Source organism: Octopus bimaculoides, chromosome 22 (genome assembly GCF_046866305.1).
Source record: "Octopus bimaculoides isolate indiv1 chromosome 22, ASM4686630v1, whole genome shotgun sequence".
Classification (NCBI taxonomy): Eukaryota; Metazoa; Mollusca; class Cephalopoda; order Octopoda; family Octopodidae; genus Octopus; species Octopus bimaculoides.
Genome location: NC_142949.1, coordinates 24,875,844 through 24,900,577, shown reverse-complemented (window position 1 = coordinate 24,900,577; position 24,734 = coordinate 24,875,844). Strand labels below are relative to the sequence as shown.

Genomic DNA, 24,734 nt, shown 5'->3' with positions numbered 1-24,734 from the left:
TGAACTTTCAACTAGATGGACCAGAGTTATTGATGTTTATGCCCGCTGGCCTGCTCTATTCAAGCAGACATAGAATCAAAAGCTTTCCAACCGTGACCATTCCGATTGTTTAAAGGCATGTCTCGGACTACATTAACTAACGTGTCCATTGCTTTCTCCCGTTTTTCGGATAATGCATTTCAAGCCTGCGTGCGCATGAATTATTATCTGTTTGGTAGATATCAACTCGAATCGTCAAATAATTTGTTCGCAAATTTCTATAAACAAGAACTTGTACTCTTGTTAGAATCAGGGTCGCTTTGACTGATGAAACACATAATAAGGTCGAAACACTGCGGTGTCTCAAGGTCTCTTTGCATCAGCGAATCACCTATGCTATGAACACACATCGTCTAAAGGGAGAAAATGTTCTCCAGTGACGAAAAACAACAACGATCAGATCATTCAGGTTCGAATCTGCCAGAATGTATTCAGAATTGATACATTATTGTTTGGATCCCTGCTGTTCTGCGAGCTTCTCGTGAAATACTACGCAATGTAATTTCCTCTTTTTTAACTATTTAGTATTCAGACCGACCATATCAGACCCAAATATTCTACCTGTTTTATGTTCAAACTCGCCTGGTCAGACCTTTCACACCTGCCTTACAATGTTATTCTAAAAATATACAATCACTTTATTGAAATCACAAAGCTACAAAACAATGTCTGATAAATTTAAAACAACGTGAATAAATAAGTATTACATTTAACAAAGTAATCAGAATGCTAAAGGGTTAAGACTGTAGGTTTTTGATTTGAAAAAGATCTGGCGACCATTCCTACCAGGTGGAGCAACCATCGCCTAGAACAGGGCTTCCTAAAAGATCCGTATAAACCCCAGGGCTGAATAAAAGCTTATGAATTTCCTAGTTCACATTTATATATTCCTTCATAATAAGAGAACAAAATCACTGGGTCATATAGAGTAGTAGCTATGAAGCAGAATGATTCGATGTAATGGTCACTAATGACATATCGTTTGCGTGCGACACTTTCAAAACGTACGTATCAGCTAAATGATCGAACGGTCTGTTTTTGACCTAAAAGGATTTTTGCCGGCATCGTTAACAAAAGAATATATTAAAAATCCATTATATTTTTTAAAATACTAAATTCTAAAACAACCTTTTTTATTGACTATTATGAGATGTATTTAAGACGGGGAACTGGCAGAACCATTAGCACGCCGGGCAAAATGCTTTGTGGCATTTCGCCCATCTTTTCGTTCTGACTTCAAATGCCGCCGTGGTCGACTTTTACCTTTTCATCCTTTCGTGGTCGAGAAAACAAGTACCAGTTGAGTACTGGGGTCAGTGTAATGAACTTACTCCCTGAAATTGCTGGCTTTATGCCGAAATTTGAAACCATTATCAAAATACAATACCGGAATTTTTTTTATATTCTCCTTATCTACGGCAAAAATTTTTTAGGAATAAAACTGAATCAGTTTGCTGATTCTGTTCCCATTAAATTATATTAAACACTAATAAGTTAAATTTTGTTTAAATTTTCTTATAAGAGATGTTATTTAAGTAAAAACTTTGAAAAGTCTTGGCCTAGAGAGAAGTTATATCGTTGAAGAGAGAGAAAATAACTTCAATATGGATTTGAAACCAGATATCGTATGGTAGAGTCGCCAGGTTGGGCTACAAATAAATTCGCTAATTTCTAGGAATGTTTTCTGCTACTGTTTGTGTAGAGGCAGAAGGGTTGCTTACTACGTTGGAATTTTAATTTTAAAACGCAAAAGCATCTTGTTGAATATCATTAAATTATCAACCAACAGTTGCCTTTGCAATCAATTATACCGAAATCTTGCAAATGCAACATTTCAACACTCCTCCTCCTTGACATGGTATACATCGAATTATAGTATCCAATATTCGCTGCCTTTTCCTTTAAGACAATAAAGTGTGGACAGAGGGAGATTTGGTTATTAGTTTTAGCAAGTCTTAAGACGACGAGTAAACTTCTTGGTAGGCTCCATTATCCGTTGACTGGCTAGTAGGTCGATCGATAGGTCGGGCGGTCAGTCGGTACAATATTAAATAAACCCCGTTAATCCATTCGTAAAAGCAATTTCAGTCTCGTAGTTACAACGAGGAAGCGTATCATTTATATCAGTGCTCGACCTGCTAAAAATAGTAACAAAATCCTCGTGAATTGGGTAGTGCATCATGCAAAATTTCTCCTTTCGAGTCTCTTCATTGTGAGTTCAAATCCTACCGAAATCAACTTACTCTTTCATTATTCTATGATCAGTAAGGTAAAAGTACCAGTCATATACTGAGGTCAATTTATATTTATATCAGGAAGTTTAACAAAAAAAAAAAAAACCATGACATCAATGAAATCCAAATGAAACTTACATACAATTTATTGATTGAGCAGCAGTTCTTCCTACTAGATGAGGTATACGGAACTTAAACAAACCAACACCGATTGTCGAGCAGTGAAGCGACTAACAAAAGACACGCACATATACATATGATGTATACTGTACACCAAATGTATGATGTATACTAAATTCATTCGCAAGGCATTGATCAGCTCGAGGCTATAGTAGAAGACACGTGACCAACGTATTGCGCAGCGGAGACGGAACCCGAAACCATGTAGTTGCAAAGCGAGTTTCAGTTTTTTACCATTTTAAAATTTTATTTTGTCCAGTAGCCTCATCGTTTCACTTAAACCGATAACTTTGACGTTTCTTCAGAGATATGGAACAATTACTGCAGGACTAAATTATTGCAACATCGGAACCCTTTTGGAATTACATTTACAGTTTGTCCAAAATCTCTTCACAGGAACAATGCTTTACCACAAAAAGTCTCACGCCTTTGTAATGTCTTTGAGCAATAATTCAACACGAAGGGCTCATCATGGCAGCATTGAAGATCGGCCACTTTATACATAGTAAGTATAGTTAAAATATAAGTAAAGAGCTAAATTGAATTTAACAGATTCAAATTAATATAATCTTAAAAAAAGGATTTGTTTGACAGTTATTATTCTTTTACTTGTTTCAGTCATGCGGCTGCGGTCATGCTGGAACACTCTTAAAATATACCATATTGTACCAGGAATGCAATATAATATTTATAGGAATGAAAATTAAACGAAGATAAGCAAAGATCAGAATTTTATATGAGATACAAGTATAAATTGATTGGTACAAATTGATATAATTCTAAAGCAGAATAGGTTTAATCTTAATTAATCCACTTAAAAAAGTAAAGAACAGAACAAACTATATACAAATTAACCAAGTTCAAAAATAAGGTCTATCCACTCAATTGATGGTACAGTTTTTTTTGCACGATATTGCACAGTTATTCCCAGATTTCTGGAAATTCCGATTTTCTGGAAGCCGGATTAGAGGTCCGGTTCTGCATTTAATATGTTGTAATTTTATGGTGATATTTTGTAGAAAATTTTCTTCTCACTTCATTATCGGAGTATTACTGTTTCATTGTTATTAATAACATATATTTATTGTAAATATAAACACGAACATCTTGCTTTATTTAATTTTTATTATTTTAATTAATTATTTTTTAGTTTGAAAATCAATATTCCATTCATTATTTTGTATAAATACCATGAGATTTGAAAAAAAAGACGTAAAATTATAATTATCTACCTCAAGTAAAATTAACTGATATAATTCACAACATATTCCCAACATTTGTCGTCATGTAATGGCTACACTCTGGTAACAGATTAAAGGTTAACGTTGTCATGGTTGAGGTCATAGAAAGGTTAGTGCCAAATTGGTATTGTCCCAGGAAATATTGGTTCAGCGCTTCAGATTAGAGTGCAATTTTGATATCCAGTTACCCACACGCGCAAACACATAATGTATGGTTAAACAAGTTCGCTTCCCAAACAAGATATTTCAGACAAGAGGAATGAACTGCGAATGATAATGAGAGGCAGAGATGCTTAGAGGAAGCACGTCAGTACAGATGTCATCAAAAATGTGAGACACACTTTTTGTATTGTTATATGCATTTAACCATCTGACCAAACATCATAGCAATTTGACTATCGCCTTTTAAACAACTTCGCAGAAATCAACATAACTAGAAACTGAGATAACATTGCATCTTCGTGGTATTATAAGAATTGACAGAGGCTTTCTAAATGCAGATTATTCAGAAAATAACGAAGCATGGAACGATAATAACTGAATTAAATGAATTTGAACAGAGAATAACTCTTAATAGAATGCAGAGAGAAGTTTTTAATCAAATAAAACAAACTATTGTCAAAAGACAAATGAAATATCCTATTTTTCTTAGAAAGAGCAAGAATATATGGAAAAACTTAGCTTAGGAATTGTTTAAAATATTTGCAGAAGTCTAGCAATTTTCAGGATGAGTGGGTTAGCCGATCACATCGACCTCAATATTTGAAAGGTACCTTTTTTATTGACACCGAGAGGATGAAATGGGAAATCAACCTCAGTGTAATTTGAACTCAGAACGTAAAAAGTCGGAAGAAATGCTTCTAAGCATTTTGTCCCGTGTGCTAACAATTCTTCCAGCTCTTACTTATCTAAATAACATACCTATGATGAGACTAAGATGCAAAAATCTGTTCTATATTTTACAACAGCAGGAATGGTCGTGGATTCATTGGCGAGGAGAATAACAACCCAGGGCAGCTTTAGATTTCCATTTCCAGTTTTAGAAACACTTCCAGTAGATTTTGAAAGCTTAAGACTAACCAAACAAAATAATCGTTTCTAATTCAGGTACAAGGCTAGAAGTTTTGAGGAAACGAGTTTTAGTGATTATATCGTCCCTAGTGCTTGTCTGGTAGTTTATTTCATCGATTCGGGAACGATAAAAAGCAGAGTTAATCTCGAAGGGATTTGAATCCAAAATGTAAAGAAATAGAATAAATACTGCAAAGTGTTTTTTCGGTGCTCTAACGATTCTGCCCGTTCACCGCTTTACCAATGACAGAAACAGCGACCAAAGAATTTTTGTGTTCGACGTGAAATATTCCATAAAGTCAGTAAAGCAGATGAAATGGAATTGTAGGCTGTAGATTGAGGATCCTAAAATACAAACTTCTTCCACATTACTGCTGTAGTTTAAACCCAGATCAGCCATGATTCAGGGTGTCCCAGCCGTAGCAGAACACTTTTTATCTGGAATAGCTTTGATCGAAGTTTCCGGGGATCAGGATTAACTTGGGGATCAACAACAACAGCAAAAATAACGAGTGATCCTCTATGTGGTCACTCAAACTGCTAGAAAACTCAATCAAATCTTTCTCAAATCACACTTTACCTCGCAAAAAAGAGAATACATTGGATAATGTGATCGCGGATGACTAAGGAAGGGGGAGTGGGTGATGGTTAGGTGCTTAACTAGAGACTGAATGACAAAATACTACTACTACTACTACTACTTCAGGCCACCCGTATTTGAACGCTTTTCCGTTTTTCTTTTTGTTTAATTCTCTTCCCATTTTTGATACAAGAACATTCTAGAAAACAACATCACGCCACAGCTTCAGACTGATTGGCTGTTTTATAGACCGATCACATGAAACTGCGGCGGTTCGCCCAGGGTGTCTGACCGGTTATCTAACGGTTGAGGTTTGAATCACCGCTACAACACCATGTTTTAATGATGTTGAAAAATGAAAACTAATACTTTAATAATAATCCTTATCTATAATAACGAACAATTTCGAAGAATTTATTTATTCGCTTCGGTAATTCAGGAAAGCCAGGCTATTTTTGTACCTTACATATTATTTTCTGGTTTCATTTTTAATTACGCTGTTTCCAAGTCAAAGATTATCCTGAAAGAAAAATATAGCAATTGCTAATATCTTATTCCCAACTGGAAGGATTGGAATGAAAAATTGGAAACGGTTTGTTGTTGCTTTGGCACCTTAGACTTGGCTTTGAAACAACTTGCTTCTACGCCAAATAAAGAACTAAGAACGTCTCTAGCCATAATTAACAGAGCTGATAAAATGAGATATTTAGTAATCATTGAATAAAACCAGACTTTTAGAAGATTGAAGGAAAATAAAGAATAAAGAAAAAATTTGAAGGAGAAAAGGGAAAAAATTAAATGTAAGAAAAAATTTCGACATTTATTCGCTTACCTTTTTTTCATTAATTTTTTTTAAAATTAGTTTTCGGATATTTTCTTTTAAACAAAATTCAACATTTACGGGGAAAAAAAAGAAAAGAAAAGAAATAACAAACCAAAAACTTTGTATTTTTTGTAATTAGGACCTAATTAGGATTAAAGGATTTACAGCTGTTATGCATTTCTTAACGGACTTCGAATTTTTCTAAACACTCAGATACGAAATCTGTAATAAATAAATAAATAAATGAAATAATTAATCAAAAAAATAAAACATTTCTTTTCAATTTTTGTTTTTCCTTTTAAATCAGAAACTGTTTCCGATAAAAGATTCGAAGATTTACAGCTGCAGTAGAGTTCAGTGTGCGCGTGGGAGTACACACACACACACACACACACACACACATTAGCCTCACCCAGTAGCTCATCTGTTTCACCGAGTCAATCTTATTTGTGTAGTGGCGCTGAAATGCTTCAAGTTTCCCCACCAGTTTGACGCTCTTTGGTGACTAGAGTTGAGAGCAGTAATCCAGACAACTGAGGACGAAAGTTCTCCATAGGAGTAGCATGGTGTCCTTTTTACTGGTTCTGAATGATCTCAGAATCCATCCAGTTACATGCCTGCATAATGTTGCCATCTTGGAAATACGCATATGGAATGTTGTCTCATTCTTTTCTGCTCAAGGCATAAGGCCCAAAATTTTGGGGGAGGAGGCCAGTCGATTATACGCAACTGGTACTTAATTTATCGACCCCCGAAAGGATGAAAGGCAAAGTCGACCTCGGCGGAATTTGAACTCAGAACGTAACGGCAAAAGAAATACCGCTAAGCATTTCGCCCAGCGTGATAACGTCTTATTTCTTTATTGCCCACAGGGGGCTAAACATAGAGGGGCCAAACAAGGACAGAAAAGGGGTTAAGTCGATTACTTCGACCCCAGTGCGCAACTGGTACTTAATTTATCGACCCCGAAAGGATGAAAGGCAAAGTCGACCTCGGCGGAATTTGAACTCAGAACGTAACGGCAGACGAAATACCGCTAAGCATTTCGTCCGGCGTGCTAACGTTTCTGCCAGCTCGCCGCTTGGAATGTTGCCTCATTGCTCATGTGGATTCCCAGGTCATGCACCGACTCTGAGTCACGGATTGCAGGACTCCCTGGTCCTGTGTATTGCGATTGCAGCTTGTTTGTGGGTCGACAATGAAGGGCTTTAAACTCTTCAGCATTGATCTTCAAGTATTTTTCATCGGCCCATTTATATATTGTATGCAGGTCATTTTGCAGTTTTTGCATACCATGAGGGTCCTTTACCACCTGTGATACTTTTTTTTAACATCAACATAGCAGGTGAGAGTGGCTGACTGTATAGCTGAAGATATGTCTGAGACACCATAAGCAGTGGTGGTCCCTTTACGGTTCCTTGAGGGACTCCGCTACGAACTGATGTCTCCCCAGAGAGAGAGAGAGAGAGAGAGAGAGAGAGAGAGAGAGAGAGAGAGCGTCTTATTGGGCCCGACTGACTTCAGTCCCACTGCGTGGCACCTTGGGCAAGTGTCTTCTACTATAGCCTCGGGCCGACCAAAGTCTTGTGAGTGGATTTGGTAGACGGAAACTGAAAGAAGCCTGTCGTATATATGTATATATATATTTGTATGTGTGTATATGTTGTGTATCTGTGTTTGTCACCCCAACATCGCTTGACAACCGATGCTTGTGTGTTTACGTCCCCATAACTTAGTGGTTCGGCAACAGAGACCGATAAAATAAGTACTAGGCTTACAAAGAATAAGTCCTGGGCTCGATTTGCTCGACTAAAGGCGGTGCTCCAACATGGCCGCAGTCAAAATGACTGAAACAAGTAAAAGAGTAAAAGAGTAAAGAGAGTATGGTAAAATTTTATAAACGACGTGGATTTTAAAAACTATGCAAAGGCGAATAAATAAATACATACATAGATAAATAAACAAATAATGGATTCTATGTAGAAAGACAGTTTAGAACGAATGAAAAGAAGAAAGCTGAAGAATCTGCAGAAATTTGAAGAACGAAAAAAGAAAAAATTTAAAGAGCGTAGAAAGAAAACGACGAAAGAAATAAATTAGAGGATGAATGAAATAGGAAGCGTTGGGAAGTAACTGAAGAATATGATCAAAGAGCATGAATAAAGACAGACAGCAAATAAATGAATAAAAGACAAGATAGGATTGTTAAAGTGAAGATTTAAGAAGTAGAGTTACGAAGAAGACGCCGCCGCTGCCGACATCGTCGTGACCATCATCATCGATACTATCGGCTGCCACCACCACCACCACCACCATCACTAGCATGATTATCTCTACCGTCATCATCATTATAACCACCACCATCATTATCAATAACAATAACGTTTACTATGCTGAAATTAAGGATCAGAAGGAACCATTCCGCAGATGCACCGGTTTGGATGAAATGAGTTACATGGCAACTGGTGTTTCGAGGTCTCCGATCAAAAGACAATCCATCTGTGACTATCCTGGCTTTGTAGAAGTAGGTCTAGAACTACACTATCTAATGTGTCTTTGTTTTTTTCCCTCAAGATGATACTGGTATAATTTTAAAAACATTTGACTGCTATTTCTGACATTTCGAGCGACCATCTATGGAGTTGTTTAACCTCAAGTAAGACCCCGAGTGATTCATGATCAAATATGTTCCGGTCATGACCATCCAGTCTTTTTAACAACTTACATTATTTAATGTATCCTTTATTTTCAAGGACGGTAGGATATGATTTGAATGAGATTTGACTACTATTTCTAGCAGGTTGAATTGTCTGGTGAAATAGGTGGTGATGGTGGTAGTGGAGGTGGCGGCGCAGAATAAACTTGTTATTGTTTTGCCCCCAGGTCAGCCATAATGAGAAGAATTATGATCAAAGACAGCATACCTATACAAGTGTGTTCCATCGCCTTTGTTTCTTCATACCTTTCGGGAAAATGGTTATTTTTAAATGAAATTTTCGACAAATACCTTTCAGATAGTGTAGATTACGATTATACCGGAACCGAATTAAAAAAAAAAAAATTTTTAAAGAGAGAGAAAATTGATCATCCACACATACATATTGACATACATCACATATATTCTTTTATTCTTTTACTTGTTTCAATCATTTGACTGCGGCTATGCTGGAGCACCGCCTTTAGTCGAATCAAATCGACCCCAGGACTTATTCTTTGTAAGCCTAGTACTTATTCTATCGTGCTCTTTTTGCCGAACCGCTAAGTTACGGGGACGTAAACACGCCAGCATCGGTTGTCAAGCGATGTTGGGGGGACAAACACAGATACACAACATATACATACATATATACGACGGGCTTCTTTCAGTTTCCGTCTACCAAATCCACTCACAAGGCTTTGGTCGGCCCGAGGCTATAGTAGAAGACACTTGCCCAAGGTGCCACGCAGTGGGACTGAACCCGGAACCATGTGGTTGGTATCCGAAGAATAAAACTTGAAATTTTAATTTTATATATATGATGTGTTCCAGTATGTTTGTGTGCGCGCCTAAAAATTTGATTTTCATATCAAGTCCCAATATAATCGTCATCTACAAAATACTTGTCGAAAATTTCATTAAAAAAATACCCACTTTTCTGAGAGTTACGAGAAAAGAAAGTCGTTTAGGTGGGACACGGTTCAGTACTTATGCCTAGCCCACATTATGAAATACATTTACCACTTTTGGTTTTCAAATTTCTGAACCCCATGCAACTGCTATTTCTAGCAGGGCAAGACATTGCGTATAGACTTCCGTTTTTTTCTTTTCTTTTTTTCAGTCATTGGACTGCGGCCATACTGCGGCACCGCCTAGAAGTGTTTTACGTCGAATGAATCGACTCCAGTACTTATTTTTTATTGAGCCTGGCGCATATTCTCTTTTACCGAACCACTAAGTTACGGGGACGTAAACACCAATACCGGTTGTCAAGCGGTGATGGAGGGCACACACACACACGCGCGCGCGACAGGTTTCGTTCAGTTTCTGTCTACCAAATCTACTCACAAAGCTTTAGTCAACCCGAGGCTATAGTTGAAAATACTTATTTCTTCACTGCCCACAAGGGGCCAAACATAGAGGGGACAAGCAAGGGATTAAGTCGATTACATCGACCCCAGTACGTAACTGGCACTTAGGGAAATATAAACGTGAATGATTGCTTTTCCTTGTGGCATTTGTAACATGAGAGAAGGGAAATATTTTTTTCTACACGGATTCGAAACCAATTCGGCACCTTGCATCATTCGTTTTACAAGCACTCACCATATTTTATTAGAGAAGACATGGGAGCCACAATGTGGCTGTCAGTCTGCTGGAAACAGCTGCTAAATCTCCCACAACTCGCACTCCACCACCTTAAAAAGACTACATTAGATAATGTAAGTGCTGAAATGTGGGGTGGGAGTAGGGTAGGATAGAACAAAAACAGAATGGGGTGGTCATGGCTGGAATATCTAAATATATAGAATGGCCTGTGGCTAAACATGTACAACAGCGACTATAATTACATCGACCCCAGTACGTAACTGGCACTTAATTTATCGACCCCGAAAGGATCAAAGGCAAAGTCGACCTCGGCGGAATGCCCAAGGTACCACGCTATAGGACTGAACCCGGAACTATGTGGTTGGGAATCAAGCTTCTTCCCACACAGACAGGCCTGACGATGTTGTTATTTAACCCCAGGTTGACCCTGAGCCATCTTAGCATTATAAATCCTTTGCCAAATTAATGCACTGGGGCCTTCTCGTATTTATTGACAGCAAACCACAACATACGTAGATCAGAAGTGGGCCCCTAAACCCGTGAGGTCTTGCTTGGGTAGCTGTCTAGTTTGCCTAAGCTTTAAGACGGCGATACTGAGTCGGCCCTTTTCAAGCAGCCCTGGGATCAAAGGTATTCCATAGCAACCGATAGCATCGCTTCTTTTTATATATCAGCGCCTACATTGCTTCAACGTCTCCTTTAAAGATTATATAGGATGTGTGTAATTAGAGAGAGATTTGGCTGCTGTTTCGAGCAAGCCCACATTAACTTGTCATTAACTTGTTATATGTTGTTGTGGTGGCGGTGCGGGTGTGACGATGATAGTTGTTAGTAATATTACTATTGCTGTTAAGGCGGCGAATTGGCACAATCGTTAGCCCTTCGGGCTGAATACCGCTACGTTCTGAGTTCAAATTTCGCAAAATTACTACGTTCTGAGCTCAGATTCCGCGAAATCGCTACGTTCTGAGTACAAATTCCGCCGAGGTCGACTTTGTCTTTCATCCTTTCGGGGTTGATAAATTAAGTACCAGTTAAGTTCTGTGATCGATATAATCGACTATCCCCCTCCCCCAAATTTCAGGCCTTGTACCCTATAGTAGATAAGAATATTGCTGTTGTTGGTGGTGATCGTGGGGGTTGTGTTGGTGGTAGTAACGGTGCCAGCTGTTGTAGATGTTCCGACTTTTGTTTTCTATCCAGCCCAGCCTTAATCGATCAGACTTACGGGTGCCAGATCGAAGTAAATTTCGTAATTAAAAAAATCGAGGTACGAAAATTTCAGTTACAGATTGTATTTGTAAGTTAACTAAAGATGAAACTTTTAGTTGGAAATGTGTGTGTGTGTGCATTAAGTAACGATTTGGAAAATTCGATGTTTAAGACAAGCAATTTCAAAAAACTTACAAACTTCCACAAATTAGATTATTTCCGACTCTATTCTACAAGATTACATGTAACTTTTCAGTTGATTAGAGTCGGAAATTATCTAATATACCAAAATCTGTATCTTCTGTGTTAAGAATCAGAGATTTACATTTCTGAAAAACAAAAGGGGTCGGTGCATTGACTCACTTCAAACATTTTTTAAAATATTTTTTCCAGTTTTTACTTATTTTGGAATGTTTTAAATATCTGATCTTATTCTTCAAAACTATTCGTAACTTTTTAAAACAAATCCGATGATATTACGTAAAAAAGAGATAAGGTTAAAAATTCTGTCCCATTATTTATTATTACATAGCTGAACAAGTTGATGTGAGTCTCAGAACAACTGTCACGTATCTCCACAAACTTGGTTTATTATTATTATTATTCGCTTTACCAATTTTTGACAAAGACGCAGGAGTGGCTGTGTGGTAAGTAGCTTGCTTATGCGTGGCACCTTGGGCAAGTGTCTTCTACTATAACCTCGGGCCGACCAAAACCTTGTGAGTTGATTTGGTAGACGGAAACTGAAAGAAATCCGTCGTGTATACATATATATATATATATATATATATATATATATATATATATATATATATATATATATAGGTACTACTGAAGCAGCACGGTCCCGAACGCGCAGTCGCGCTAGCTAGTCGTGAGTGGTCGATCCTAACCCTAAACATGTATTCATTTGCACACGCGGGTTAGGGATAGGGTTAGGGTTAGGATCGACCACGCAAGACTAGCTATCGCGGACGCGCGACTGCGCGTTCGGGTCCGTGCTGCTTTAGTAGTACTATATATATATATATATATATATGTGTGTGTGTGTGTGTGTGTGTGTGTATGTGTGTGCATATGTTTGTGTGTCTATCGCTTGACAACCGATTCTGGTGTGTTTACGTCCCCGTAAATTAGCGGTTCGGCAAAAGAGACCGGTAGAATAAGTACTAGGCTTACAAAGAATAGGTCCTGGGGTCGACTAAAGGCGGTGCTCCAGCATAGCCGCAGTCAAATGACTGAAACAAATAAAAGAAAAGAATGAAAGAATACTCGTGTTTTTGAGTTCTATTTTCCTGTTTAAAGTTTAAAGTGGTTCAAATTTAATAAACAAATGAATGAATGAATAAATAAATAAATTAATTAATCAATTAAATGAATAAAGAGTTGTGATCCCGAAAAATCGATCAATCCATGATTTGTAGCCCAATCTTGCAACTCTGACCAAGAAGAAAAGAGAAAACGTTCCATCCTCGACCATCCTGTCTATTTTTCTGTCTGATTATACTATTATCCAATGTGTTTGTATTAAAACGTTAAAGCGGTGATTTGAGGGAGATTTGACAGCTATTTCGAGGAAACAACATAAGAGCTTCTTCAGTGGTGATGGTGGCGGTGGTGGTGGTAGTACCAGAGACAGTAATACGTATATTCGTAGACTATAAATAGTGGAATGGTAAAAGTCGAAGAAAATAGTAGCAGTTGGCGAATAGGAATTTTTTTTTTTTTTATTATTTTTTCCCAAAACAGCAATAGCACTAACAACAACAATAACAAGTTTAAGAACGGTTATGACTAAGAAATTATAGTTTGTGGCGGGGGGGGGTACCGAGGGAGCAAGAATAATAAAGAGAGGTAGTCGGACATGAAGGGAGAAAGAGAAAGAGAGTGGGAAAGAGAACAGCTGATGATTGCAGGGTGAGAGTGTTCAGAAGCGGTGGGAGAAATGTATACACTTCGTATACCCCCCCCCAACCTTTCTCCCATAAACACACATAATTACACACACATATCTATCTGTCTGTCTGTCTGTCTCTCTCTCTCTCTCTCTCTCTCTCTCTCTATATATATATATATATATATATATATATATATATATATGTATGTATATATGTACACGTATGTATGTATATAAGAGAGTGAGAGAGTGGAAATGTAGACACATCACCAAGAGATTGTGAACGCAGACGGACTGTAGAGAAATTCTGATTCAGGATTTTTTTTCTTTGGATAAAAACAGACGATTAAACTCCAACTAGTTTCATTTTCGGACCATTTTGCCAAACTGCTGAAACGTCATTAGAACACAAGAAAAGTTTTAGGCTGGAAACAAAGAAACCACTGACAGAATATATATAGGTATATGTATATAATTATAGTTAATTAGAGAGATAAGATACTCGTCATTCACACCTATCGGTGGTTGTTGTATATATATATATATATATATATATATATATATATATATATATATATATATATATATATATGTATATATACACAAGCGTTGTATATACGTGGTGTATGCATTTTTTATTTGTGAGTGTCTATGTATTGGTGTGTCGATTTTCTGACGGGTTTTACGTTACCGGCTCAGCATATCGTGTAAAAAAACAACTAAGTTTTGCAATTATACAATAATACCGTGAAATATCACACTTAGGATATACAATAGACGTCTACACGGTGATGTACACAAGTACACACACATAGATAGATAGACAGATAGCTAGATAGATACATGCGGGCGCTTACAGAAAGATAAGAGAATAGACACCTGAAAAACCACACACACACACACACACATATATATATATATATATATATATATATATATATATATAATAGATAGATAGATAAATATCTACATATATATAGATATAGATATATATATAAAATAGATAATAGATAGATAGATAAATATCTACATACATATATATATATATATATATATATATATATATATATATATATATATATATACATAAATAAAGGTTATAGCGATATAGAAGTATATATAGGCAATCAGATAATCAAAGAAAGACAGTGAGTGTGTTTGTATGTGTGTGACTGTGCGTTTTAATCTTTCTTCTGAGATAGGAAGAAATTAAACAATTATAAAGTGAATTTTTGTCGAAAGAAACAAATTTTTTTTTTATCCGGAAAAAATAAATAATCAGGTATGGAAATTTTATTTTTTAATCAAATCTTCAAACGAAATCTTTTTTTGCAATTATTACGTGAGTTTAATTATAACCAGCTTGCTAACAAAAAAGAAAGGCTCTAAATGTTGATATATTCTATTAATTTTGTTTTTTATCGGAGAAAGCAATGAAATATAAACGTAAATGACTGCTTTTCCTTGTGGCATTTGTAACATGAGAGAAGGGAAATATTTTTTTCTACATGGATTCGAAACCAATTCGACACCTTGCTTCTTTCGTTTTACAAGCACTCACCATATTTTATTAGAGAAGACATGGGAGCCACAATGTGGCTGTCAGTCTGCTGGAAACAGCTGCTAAATCTCCCACAACTCGCACTCCACCACCTTAAAAAGCTACATTAGATAATGTTAAGTGCTGAAATGTGGGGTGGTGGTAGGGTAGGATAGAACAAAAACAGAATGGGGTGGTCATGGCTGGAATATCTAAATATATAGGATGGCCTGTGGCTAAACATGTGCAACAGCGACTATAATTACTGGGAGTCCCTATGTGGTGACGCGACCTACTGGAAATAGCTGTCAAATCTCCGCTTTAAAAAAAGAGAGGGATATTGAATAATATGCTCCTTACTTTGATCAAAAGCTCAGCCCTATCGTGGCCTAATTAAGGGGGGAAATAACAGTAAAATGAATATAAATGTGAAAAAAAAAAAAGGCGACATTTAAGTCTTTCGAGGAAATATATATATATCTTTGTTCATATTTGTTTATTGAATAATATTTTTCTATTTACTTTACACACAGGTATGAACATATATATATATCATCTACATATCTCATATACATGTATGTGTATGTAATATATATATATATATATATATATATATATATATACAGACTTACATATGTGTGTGGGGGGTGTCACTGCCATTTACCACACGTACACATACATTTCTACCGAAATCGTGTAATCCAACACTGATTAGAAATTCACTGAAGAATTCTTCATTCGGTTTATAATTCCAAACTGAAAGTAGAAATAAATATTGACACAGTTTGTCAATGTCTTGTTCTGGGTGTCAAGGCTAATAGGCAGCCCAACCCCCCGATGTATTTGTTTATATTTTTCACACAAAAAAAAAGTGTTTTCAAACTTTTCTTTTTTTTTTTTGTGAGATGAGATCATTCCCTTTTTTAAAATGCGAAGATTGCAATTCTAGAAAAAGAAAAAAGAACAAAAAAGAAATGTAATACTGGAACCCATTGTCTTATATGTATAAAACAAAACAAGCCTCTACGTTGTGGCTCAGTTAACTAGAAATAACCATTCCTTGTTCATGTTAAAGGCTAATGCAATTATGGACTGTTTACTGGATCCAATTTAAACAACGAGAAACTTATCCCGGGTGCTCTGGGTGCTTACTTTATTGTACCTGGTACACATTGGGTATCTGTTACTCGACACTCCAGTTTTGTTTTTCTTTCTTTTTTCTTTAATTCAGTAATTTCATATTGTAAAGCAGACAAACATGTTTATTTTCTGGCCTGGAAACGTTAGCGTGCCGATCGTTTTTCCTAAAATCATATCACACCCTAGTCTTCGATACACTATGTTTGAAAAGACGAGATGATTGTTAGATCTATTTGATCAGAACTGATTTGAATCTAAACAACAACACATGAATGAGATCCCCCAACTTAGTAGTTTGAATTGCTAGAAATAGCTGCCAAATCTGCTTGAATTTACTCCTACCACATTAAAGGGAAAGAAACATCGGATCTTATGCCGTTCAGTCAGTGAGTCTGGTGTTGATATCACTGAAAACTAATGAAGTTAAACGTTCATCTTTCGAAAAATTAACGATTGTATTTTTACTTTGACAAAATCGCGAAGGGCTCCATCAAATAAATGTTTTTACTGTATAATTTTAGTTTCATCTCATTACGTTCTGGGTTCAAATCGTGACAGAATCGAGTACTAGCCGAATACTAGATCGATTTAAACCTGTGAGTTTGAGTTATTAATGTTTAAAACATCATTATGTTGCTATCTAGCTCCATGTCGAGAAGACCTATGGGCCACCCTGTTCGTCTTTTGTGAGTGATATCTAGTTAATAAAACTTTCATTTCATTATGAAAAATGTTGAAGTGATTTTAGCAAGAAAAGGCTGCTATTTCTAGCTAGTCGAGCTACCATTTAGGGACTCCTGCTCTTCGTTTTTCATCCTTTGTCATTTAACTCGAATTAAACGGAAGTACAGGGATCATATCAATCGACGAGAACCCTACCTTACTAACTTGTGATCTTGTACCATTATAAGAAACTATTAATGTTGTCATTTTTCCTTCTTTGGAATTGGATCAACATATGATGAGACAAATATGAATAATGCTTCTTCCTCGCCGTTCTAAAATCTATCAGATGTTTGAATTCTTTGTATTTCGGTGAAGGACAGCAATATTTTTCTTGGAGCTGTTTACACACACACACACATACACGTATATGAAGAAGACGGGAAAAAGTTGTAACGTCGCCTGTAAGATTCGAACACCGTGTCTGCTGTAAACTGTATGGTGTTGTTTAGCCCCAGGTCAGCCCAGATCGGGTATTCTAACTGTGATCATTCCTTGTAGTTTATCCGGAACTATAATATCCATAATGACTTATTTTTTTAAAATACAATAATAGTTCGTAAACTGAAGTTTGGCTGTTATTTTTAGCATGCCGAGAGATCACATAGAGACAACACATCCTTTACATAGTGCTTGAAAGAATTTACATTAATTGCAGTAAAAATCCAGGGTCTGGAATATTTTCCTTTAAGAATCTCAAGAGGTTTGAATAAAACTAAAATTACTCCCAAACATTTGTAGTAATTTTCCAGCATCTTACTCCACAAAATACTAATTTTTCTAGTTTGCCATCTTTAAATCCGTCTTCGACCATATTTCTTTCTTTCTCTCATATTATTAGTCTCTTCACAACCCTCACTATATCACTTTATTCTCTCTCTCTCTTTCTCTCCTGTATACCATCGCTTTATCTCTCTTTAAACTCTTACTTTATCCTGTCGCTTTTTTCATTACTCTGTCTTTCACTTTATTACTTCATTATCTCACCTTCTCCATTATCTTGTCAATCTCTAACCCCTTTACTATTTCACTCTTACTCTATCTACACACTCTCCCACCCAAATCTTACTCTTTTTCTCACCTCCCTCTTTCTCTTTATCTCCCTTACCTCCATTATTCACTCTATCTCTTACCTTCCCTCTTCTATTAACACTCTGCTCTCTCTTCTTAAACTTCTCTTTGTGCTGAAAACCTCCGACTCTGCTCAAGCCTCCCCTTCCTCCTCTCATCTCTCTTTATAATAGTTGATTTTTTACTTCGTCCATCTCCATTTTCCCTCTCTATCTCACTCTTAGAACATCTACTGATTCCTTTCTTTTCCTTTTACCTTTCATTCTTTCTCCGTTTTTCCCCCTGCTTCAACCGTCTATATTGTTTGTTCTTCTCTATGTTTTTAATTTTTAATCCCTCTTCATCCCCGTCTTCGTAATTCTTCCTTCTCCATTTATCTTCTCTCTCTCTCTCTCTCTCTCTCTCTTAAATAAATTAATGAATGACGTATGTAAAAACATTCACAATTAATTGAAATTGTTTTGATTCTCACGTCATTTAGTACGTCACCCCTTGCCATAAACCCACAAGAAAACTTACCGTCTTCCTCTATTGCCACATTTTTACTTCTAATTCCTCTAACATTGTCACTCTACTTTAGTTCTATTAACAGTTTCGGTCAACTTTTGTTTTATTTTCTTGTTTTTAGTAAAATTTCATTCCATTCAGATCAATTTTTCCCCTGTCTTTCTCTCTCTTTTTTTCTTCTCTCTGCAATATTCCTTATATTTCCTTTTCTCTTTCTTCTGCTCTCACGCTTCTTTCTCTTTCACTTCAACTCTAACACTATCACCTTTTTGTTTTTACTCTTTCTTATTTTCTCTCGTCTTTTTCTTCCTCCTCCATTATTCTCAGTGTTTTTCTTTATTTCTCTTCCTACTCCTCTCTTGCAACTTATACTCTCTCTCTCTCTCTCTCTCTCTCTCTTTCTCTAAGTTCCTCACCATGCTACTGGATAAGCTATCAGCCACTAATGTACACCTGAACCCTTACTTCCCGAAGTGAGCCAAAAATCTCTATTTCTGTTTCTTTATTATTTTCTTCGCTTCTGTCGTCATTCTTCCTCCTTATCTTTCTTACGACTGTTGTTGTTTTAACTCAACGCCATTCTTAGATCAGAATGGAAGACTGTGACTTTCCATCCATCTCTGGGATGTTTTATAGCAATATAAATTAATCCAGTATTTAACTGACCTTATGTTTTATCGCCCCCGAAAGGATGAAAGGTAAAGTTGATCGAAATGTGATTTGATGACAGAATACTAATGAAGCTAAAATATTTTTCTCCGATTCAGCCGATCTGTACAGATTTTTTATGTACTTTTGATGTAAACATAACATATATGGCTATATTATCGAAGGTATCCTTTTAAAGAATAGTAAGGTGTGATTTGAGGAAGATTTCGCTGTTATTTCTAACAAGCCGAGCTTCCTCAAACTGCTTATCACCACGTCAGCAAGCTTATAATCAAACAAGGGTACTACTAAAGCAGCGCGGCACCGAACGCGCAGTCGCGCGTCCGCGCTAGCTAGTCGTGAGTGGTCGATCCTAACCCTAACCCTAACCCTAAACACGTATTCATTTGCACACGCGGGTTAGGGATAGGATCGACCACTCAAGACTAGCTAGCGTGGACGCGCGACTGCGCGTTCGGGTCCGCGCTGCTTTAGTAGTACCCAAACAAGTTCCAGCCATGATCATCACGTCATTTATTCAATCTAGATGGTCGCGACTGGAACCATCTTGTCTGATTTTTTTCTCTTTACGTACAGATTGCCCTTCATATTCTCTTCATCTGCTATGAGACAAGAGATTACAACAATTTCGACACTGACAATATCGTTCCTCCTGTGAGAACGGGACTCTTGGCTCCTCTTATCTATAGTGTAGCATGTTTTTTTCTTCTGTCATCCATGCAGCCACTCAAAGCCTATGAGAGGTGGGGTTCAGCCTTACTATAGATTGGGGCCCAGAGACCTAAAGAGGGGCCTGTGAATATCTGATGTCCCCATCCCACAAGAAAACTCAGGTTTTTTTTTTATTTTGAGGAGTCATTTCTCTCCACGTCTAGGGTCCAAAAGACATGTTCTTGTAAATTGTCTCCCAGGGATCTTACAACCACTGTACAAAACTATAACTATTCCAGCCATATAGCAACTATTCTGTATCCCCAGATCCATCCTGATCCAGCGGACCTTGACTGGATCAGGATTGACAGAGCAACAACCTGGCATCTTCTGCACATTTTCCATCTGCTAAACTCCAACTCCATCCACAAGGTATTGATCCACCTAAGCTGGACGTAACAGACACTTCCCCAAGACACCTCAGAGTGTAATCAAACCCCCGAATCATTTTGTGTGTATGCATGCATGTATGTATGTACATATCTGCATACATACGTATGTATATATGCATGTACAGGTCGTTGTCAACTTATGATCTATCCGACTTTTGACCAATCAACTTTACGACGATTGGCGTGTCAGCTTCTGGCATCAATAATCAATAGTCCATTTGAAATCTAATGGGTTTAATTTCTTAGAAATTAACCCGTCTATGGTTGATGTCAGCTAACACGCTTCCCCTGGGTTTGGTTATCGATCGGCACTGTGTTGGATATCTATCCTGTCGTGGAGACATTGAGGCAACCTTGTATTTGTTTATAAGACAACTGCATGAGACTCCGAAATTTTTGACTAACACCAGTATAACAGTACAATACAGAATGCTGTGTGTGACTTTTACCTGAGAATGTACCTTAATGTAAAAATATGAAACAAAGCTATGTAGGTCTCTAGGCTGACTTATGACCAAATCGACTTACAACCAGTCGGCTGGAACCAATTGTGGTTGTAAGTCGATGATGACATGTATTTATACGCACACGCATATATGTAAAAATGAATAAGAGAAAATGGATCGAGCAACATGCTTTATTGCATAGTACTACAGTTGTTTCATCACTACTTTCTCAGATAATCAATGCTGAAATATTAACATATAAAATATAAAATGACACATCATCTCATTGTTATTATTCCAGCAATACTACTCCATTATGAATCTTCAGACATCAGCACATATTTCTATACATACTCTACAAATATTCATAGATCTATATTCAGTGATAGGAACAATCTCAGTATAGAATGCATTTGTTAGCCAATACCCGTAGACAAGCTTTGTAAAGCATACTACATTGCTTTACACTCAAATTGAATGGACATGCATGCACATACGCATGTATGTCATTATTTAGTTTGATTTCAAGATTTCCTGCCAATAGAGAAAGAGCCAGTTTCTAACCTAGATCCAAGGCTCCTTCATTGGAATTTTAACATCAACAACAGGGTATTTTTGTATGTATGTATGTTGTTGTTGGCACTCCGTCGCTTACGACATAGAGGGTTCCAGTTGATCCGATCAACGGAACAACCTGCTCGTGAAATTAAAGTGCAAGTCGCTGAGCACTCCACAGACACGTGTACCCTTAACGTAGTTCTCGGGGATATTCAGCGTGACACAGTGTGACAAGGCTGACCCTTTGAATTACAGGTACAACAGAAACAGGAAGTAAGAGTGAGAGAAAGTTGTGGTGGAAGAGTACAGCAGGGTTCGCCACCATCCCCTGCCGGAGCCTCGTGGAGCTTTAGGTGTTTTCACTCAATAAACACTCACAACGCTCGGTCTGGGAATCGAAACCGCGATCCTATGACCGCGAGTTCACTGCCCTAACCACTGGGCCATTGTGCCTCCACATGTATGTATGTATAGGTGCAAATTTGTATATTTTGTTTTTTATGTATGTCTTCTCATGCATATACTTGTATGCATGCATGAGTGTATGTATTATGTACACATATATAGATATGTGTATCTGTGTGTGCATGTGTAATCCATTGGAGAAGAACTTTCTTGGTGCAATCCCATGGTCAGTTATAACCAAAGAGGATCTTTGCTCTTTACCTTTTATACAGATATAAAGAGAAAAAAAGAGAGAGAGAGTGTGTTTGGTGTTTGTTTTAGTGTTATTGCTGGTGCTTTACTGTTTTCTCTTTTTTATATCTATTCATCTTTAGGTAAAAGTTAGTGAAGGCATGTGGCTCAGTGGTTAGGATATTCAGCTTAAGATCACAGGGTCGTGAGTTCGATTCCTGCTGGCACTCTTCATTTCACATTGCTCCAGTACAATCAGCTGGCAAAAATCAGTTGTACCTGTAATTCAAAGGGGCCAGCTACATCACATTCTGTGTCACACTGAATCTCCCTGAGAAACTACATTAGCCCTTTCGTTACCAGCCCACCTGAAGCCGGCTCTGGCTCTGAGTACAAATGTCTTGTTTTCATAAGTTTTGAATTAAAATCTTCCACCAAACCTTAGTCACAATTTATGTTCCTAACACCAGCTGAATGATAACTAAGTTATTTTATTAAATTCTTTGTTATATTCAAAATTAAGTGGAAGAAACACACAGCTTCTCAAAATAAATACAGTAACGAAAGGGTTAAGGGTACGTGTGTCTGTGATGTGCTCAGTCCCTTGCACATAAATTTCATGATCAGATCAACTGGAATACTCATTATAACTGACAGAATGCCAGATAAAAATTCATGTTTCCATATCTATTATCTCTCTGTGTTAGGTCTTCTCCATACAAAACATGTGTCGATCAAAATATACCGACCTACTTAACATTTAATTATTTTTTTGTTTCCTTTTTGTTTTAACAGAGTTGCATTTAGATATAGAAATAATAATACTAATAATAATACTAATAATAATATTCATGATATTCTAGAAATGTTTTGACTTATGGCTTCATTCCATAAATCTTTGCAAAACATAATTTCTCTTAGAAACTTTCTCATTTCCCTTAACTATTTTTAAAAGATGTGTGTGTGTGTGTTTGAGATTTTCTGTAAAGTATAAGAATTTACCCGTTTATTTATAGCAAGAAAATGTCTTATTTTCCTTTCTCTCAATCACCTCCACCCCTTTAAAGCTATTTTATGTTTCTGTTTGTTTTTATTTAATTTATTTTGGCAAACAAGATCAAATTATTTCCAGGGTAAAACAAAATTACTTATTTATTTATCTATGTTGCCAGAATTTTTCTCCTGAGTAGAGAAAAAATATGTGAGTATCGTTTTATAACTAACATTTTTAACTTGGATGGTTTAATTCTGTGAATATATCTGTTTGTTTGTTTGTCTGTTTGGTGTTGTTCTGGAGTTTATACTTATACTTTATTCCTAAATGTTTGAAATGACATTCCTTCAGCTTTCAGAAACAACTCACTTTAGGTTTATTTCATATAAGAATTTGGTTCCCTATGTCAGTTTGTTGTAGAGCAACAGTTCACAGTCTTTTAAGCTTCCTGCACACACGAAATTTTAAAAATATTTGCTGCATATAGGCGCAGGAGTGGCTGTGTGGTAAGTAGCTTGCTTACCAACCATATGGTTCCGGGTTCAGTCCCACTGCGTGGCACTTTGGGCAAGTGTCCACTACTATATCCTCGGGCCGACCAAAGCCTTGTGATTGGATTTGGTAGACGGAAACTGAAAGAAGCCCGTTGTGTATATATATATATATATATATATATATATATATATATATATGTGTGTGTGTTTGTGTGTCTGTATTTGTCCCCCCCACCATCGCTTGACAACCGATGCTGGTGGGTTTACGTCCCTGTAACTTAGCGGTTCAGCAAAAAGAGACCGATAGAATAAGTACTAGGCTTACAAAGAATAAGTCCTGGGGTCGATTTTCTCGATTAAAGGCGGTGCTCCAGCATGGCCGCAGTCAAATGACTGAAACAAGTAAAAAGAGAAAAAAGAGAAAGAGATATCACATGGAGATTAAAAGCAGAAAGGTAAAAAACCATGTGCAGGTGTGGCTGTGTGATAAGAAGCTTGCTTCCCAACCACATGGTTCTAATAGTTTGGGTTGACCCTTTTGAATTTCAGTGTTTTGGATAGGGCAGTAAAGATCTGATTTTTGGCAGGGTTCTGATTGATACTTGAGAATTCACATCATGTGAACTGATTCAATGCTGTAAATATTATTTACTGGGGTTTGTTGATGGAGACCATCACTGTTTTTGTTCTTTTTTCAGTTTTGAATTATATAATACAGGATAAGGATTATCTGTTTCCTTCAGTCAGTATTGATCACCCACTACACTCTTGGAGTGGTTGGCGTTAGGAAGGGCATCCAACTGTAGAAACTCTGCCAAATCAGACTGGAGCCTGGTGTCACCTCCTGGTCCACCAGTCCTCAGTCAAATCGTACAACCCATGCTAGCATGGAAAACGGACGTTAAACAACAGTGATGATGATGATGGTGGTGACAAATACCCAAGTAGGTAACCAAGCACTCAGATCACTGGAGATGGACGGACCCTCCCCCATCCCACTAAGTTCTTCAACACTCAACCCTAACTGTCTTCTTAGTAAAGACCGTTGTGCATGATTACAATTGACCCACCTCTTAACTAAGGGTTAGATGATAGACTTACTATTTTGTGTCTGGGGGGTAGGGGACAGAAAAAAATAAGGGAAACAAGCCTAACAGAAAAGAAATATTAGAGGGAAATCCCACTGATAATTCCTTGTTAAACTCTGCCAAGTGTCAAGCAGCGTCAGTGTCCAGTTTTATATGGAACCATCTTGACCATGTCTTGCCAT

General features: G+C 37.0%; 1 protein-coding gene across 8 annotated transcripts in view; it reads left to right on the top strand.

Moving 5' to 3' along the window:
- Positions 1 to 1,910: 1,910 nt before the first annotated feature.
- Positions 1,911 to 24,734, top strand: part of LOC106881220 (cytosolic purine 5'-nucleotidase) — a 64,733-nt gene continuing 41,909 nt past the window's right edge. The window contains exons 1-2 of one of the 8 annotated variants that reach the window (XM_089339842.1): positions 18,602 to 19,037; positions 23,149 to 23,177. In XM_089339842.1, the coding sequence (XP_089195968.1) occupies positions 18,982 to 19,037; positions 23,149 to 23,177 (85 nt within the window). In that variant the 5' untranslated portion in view covers positions 18,602 to 18,981. Of the gene's footprint in view, positions 2,959 to 8,532; positions 8,693 to 13,842; positions 14,045 to 14,692; positions 14,866 to 18,601; positions 19,038 to 19,130; positions 19,263 to 23,148; positions 23,178 to 24,734 lie in introns of those variants that run through there. The other 7 variants (XM_089339843.1, XM_089339844.1, XM_089339848.1 and 4 more) reach the window with 7 other exon arrangements.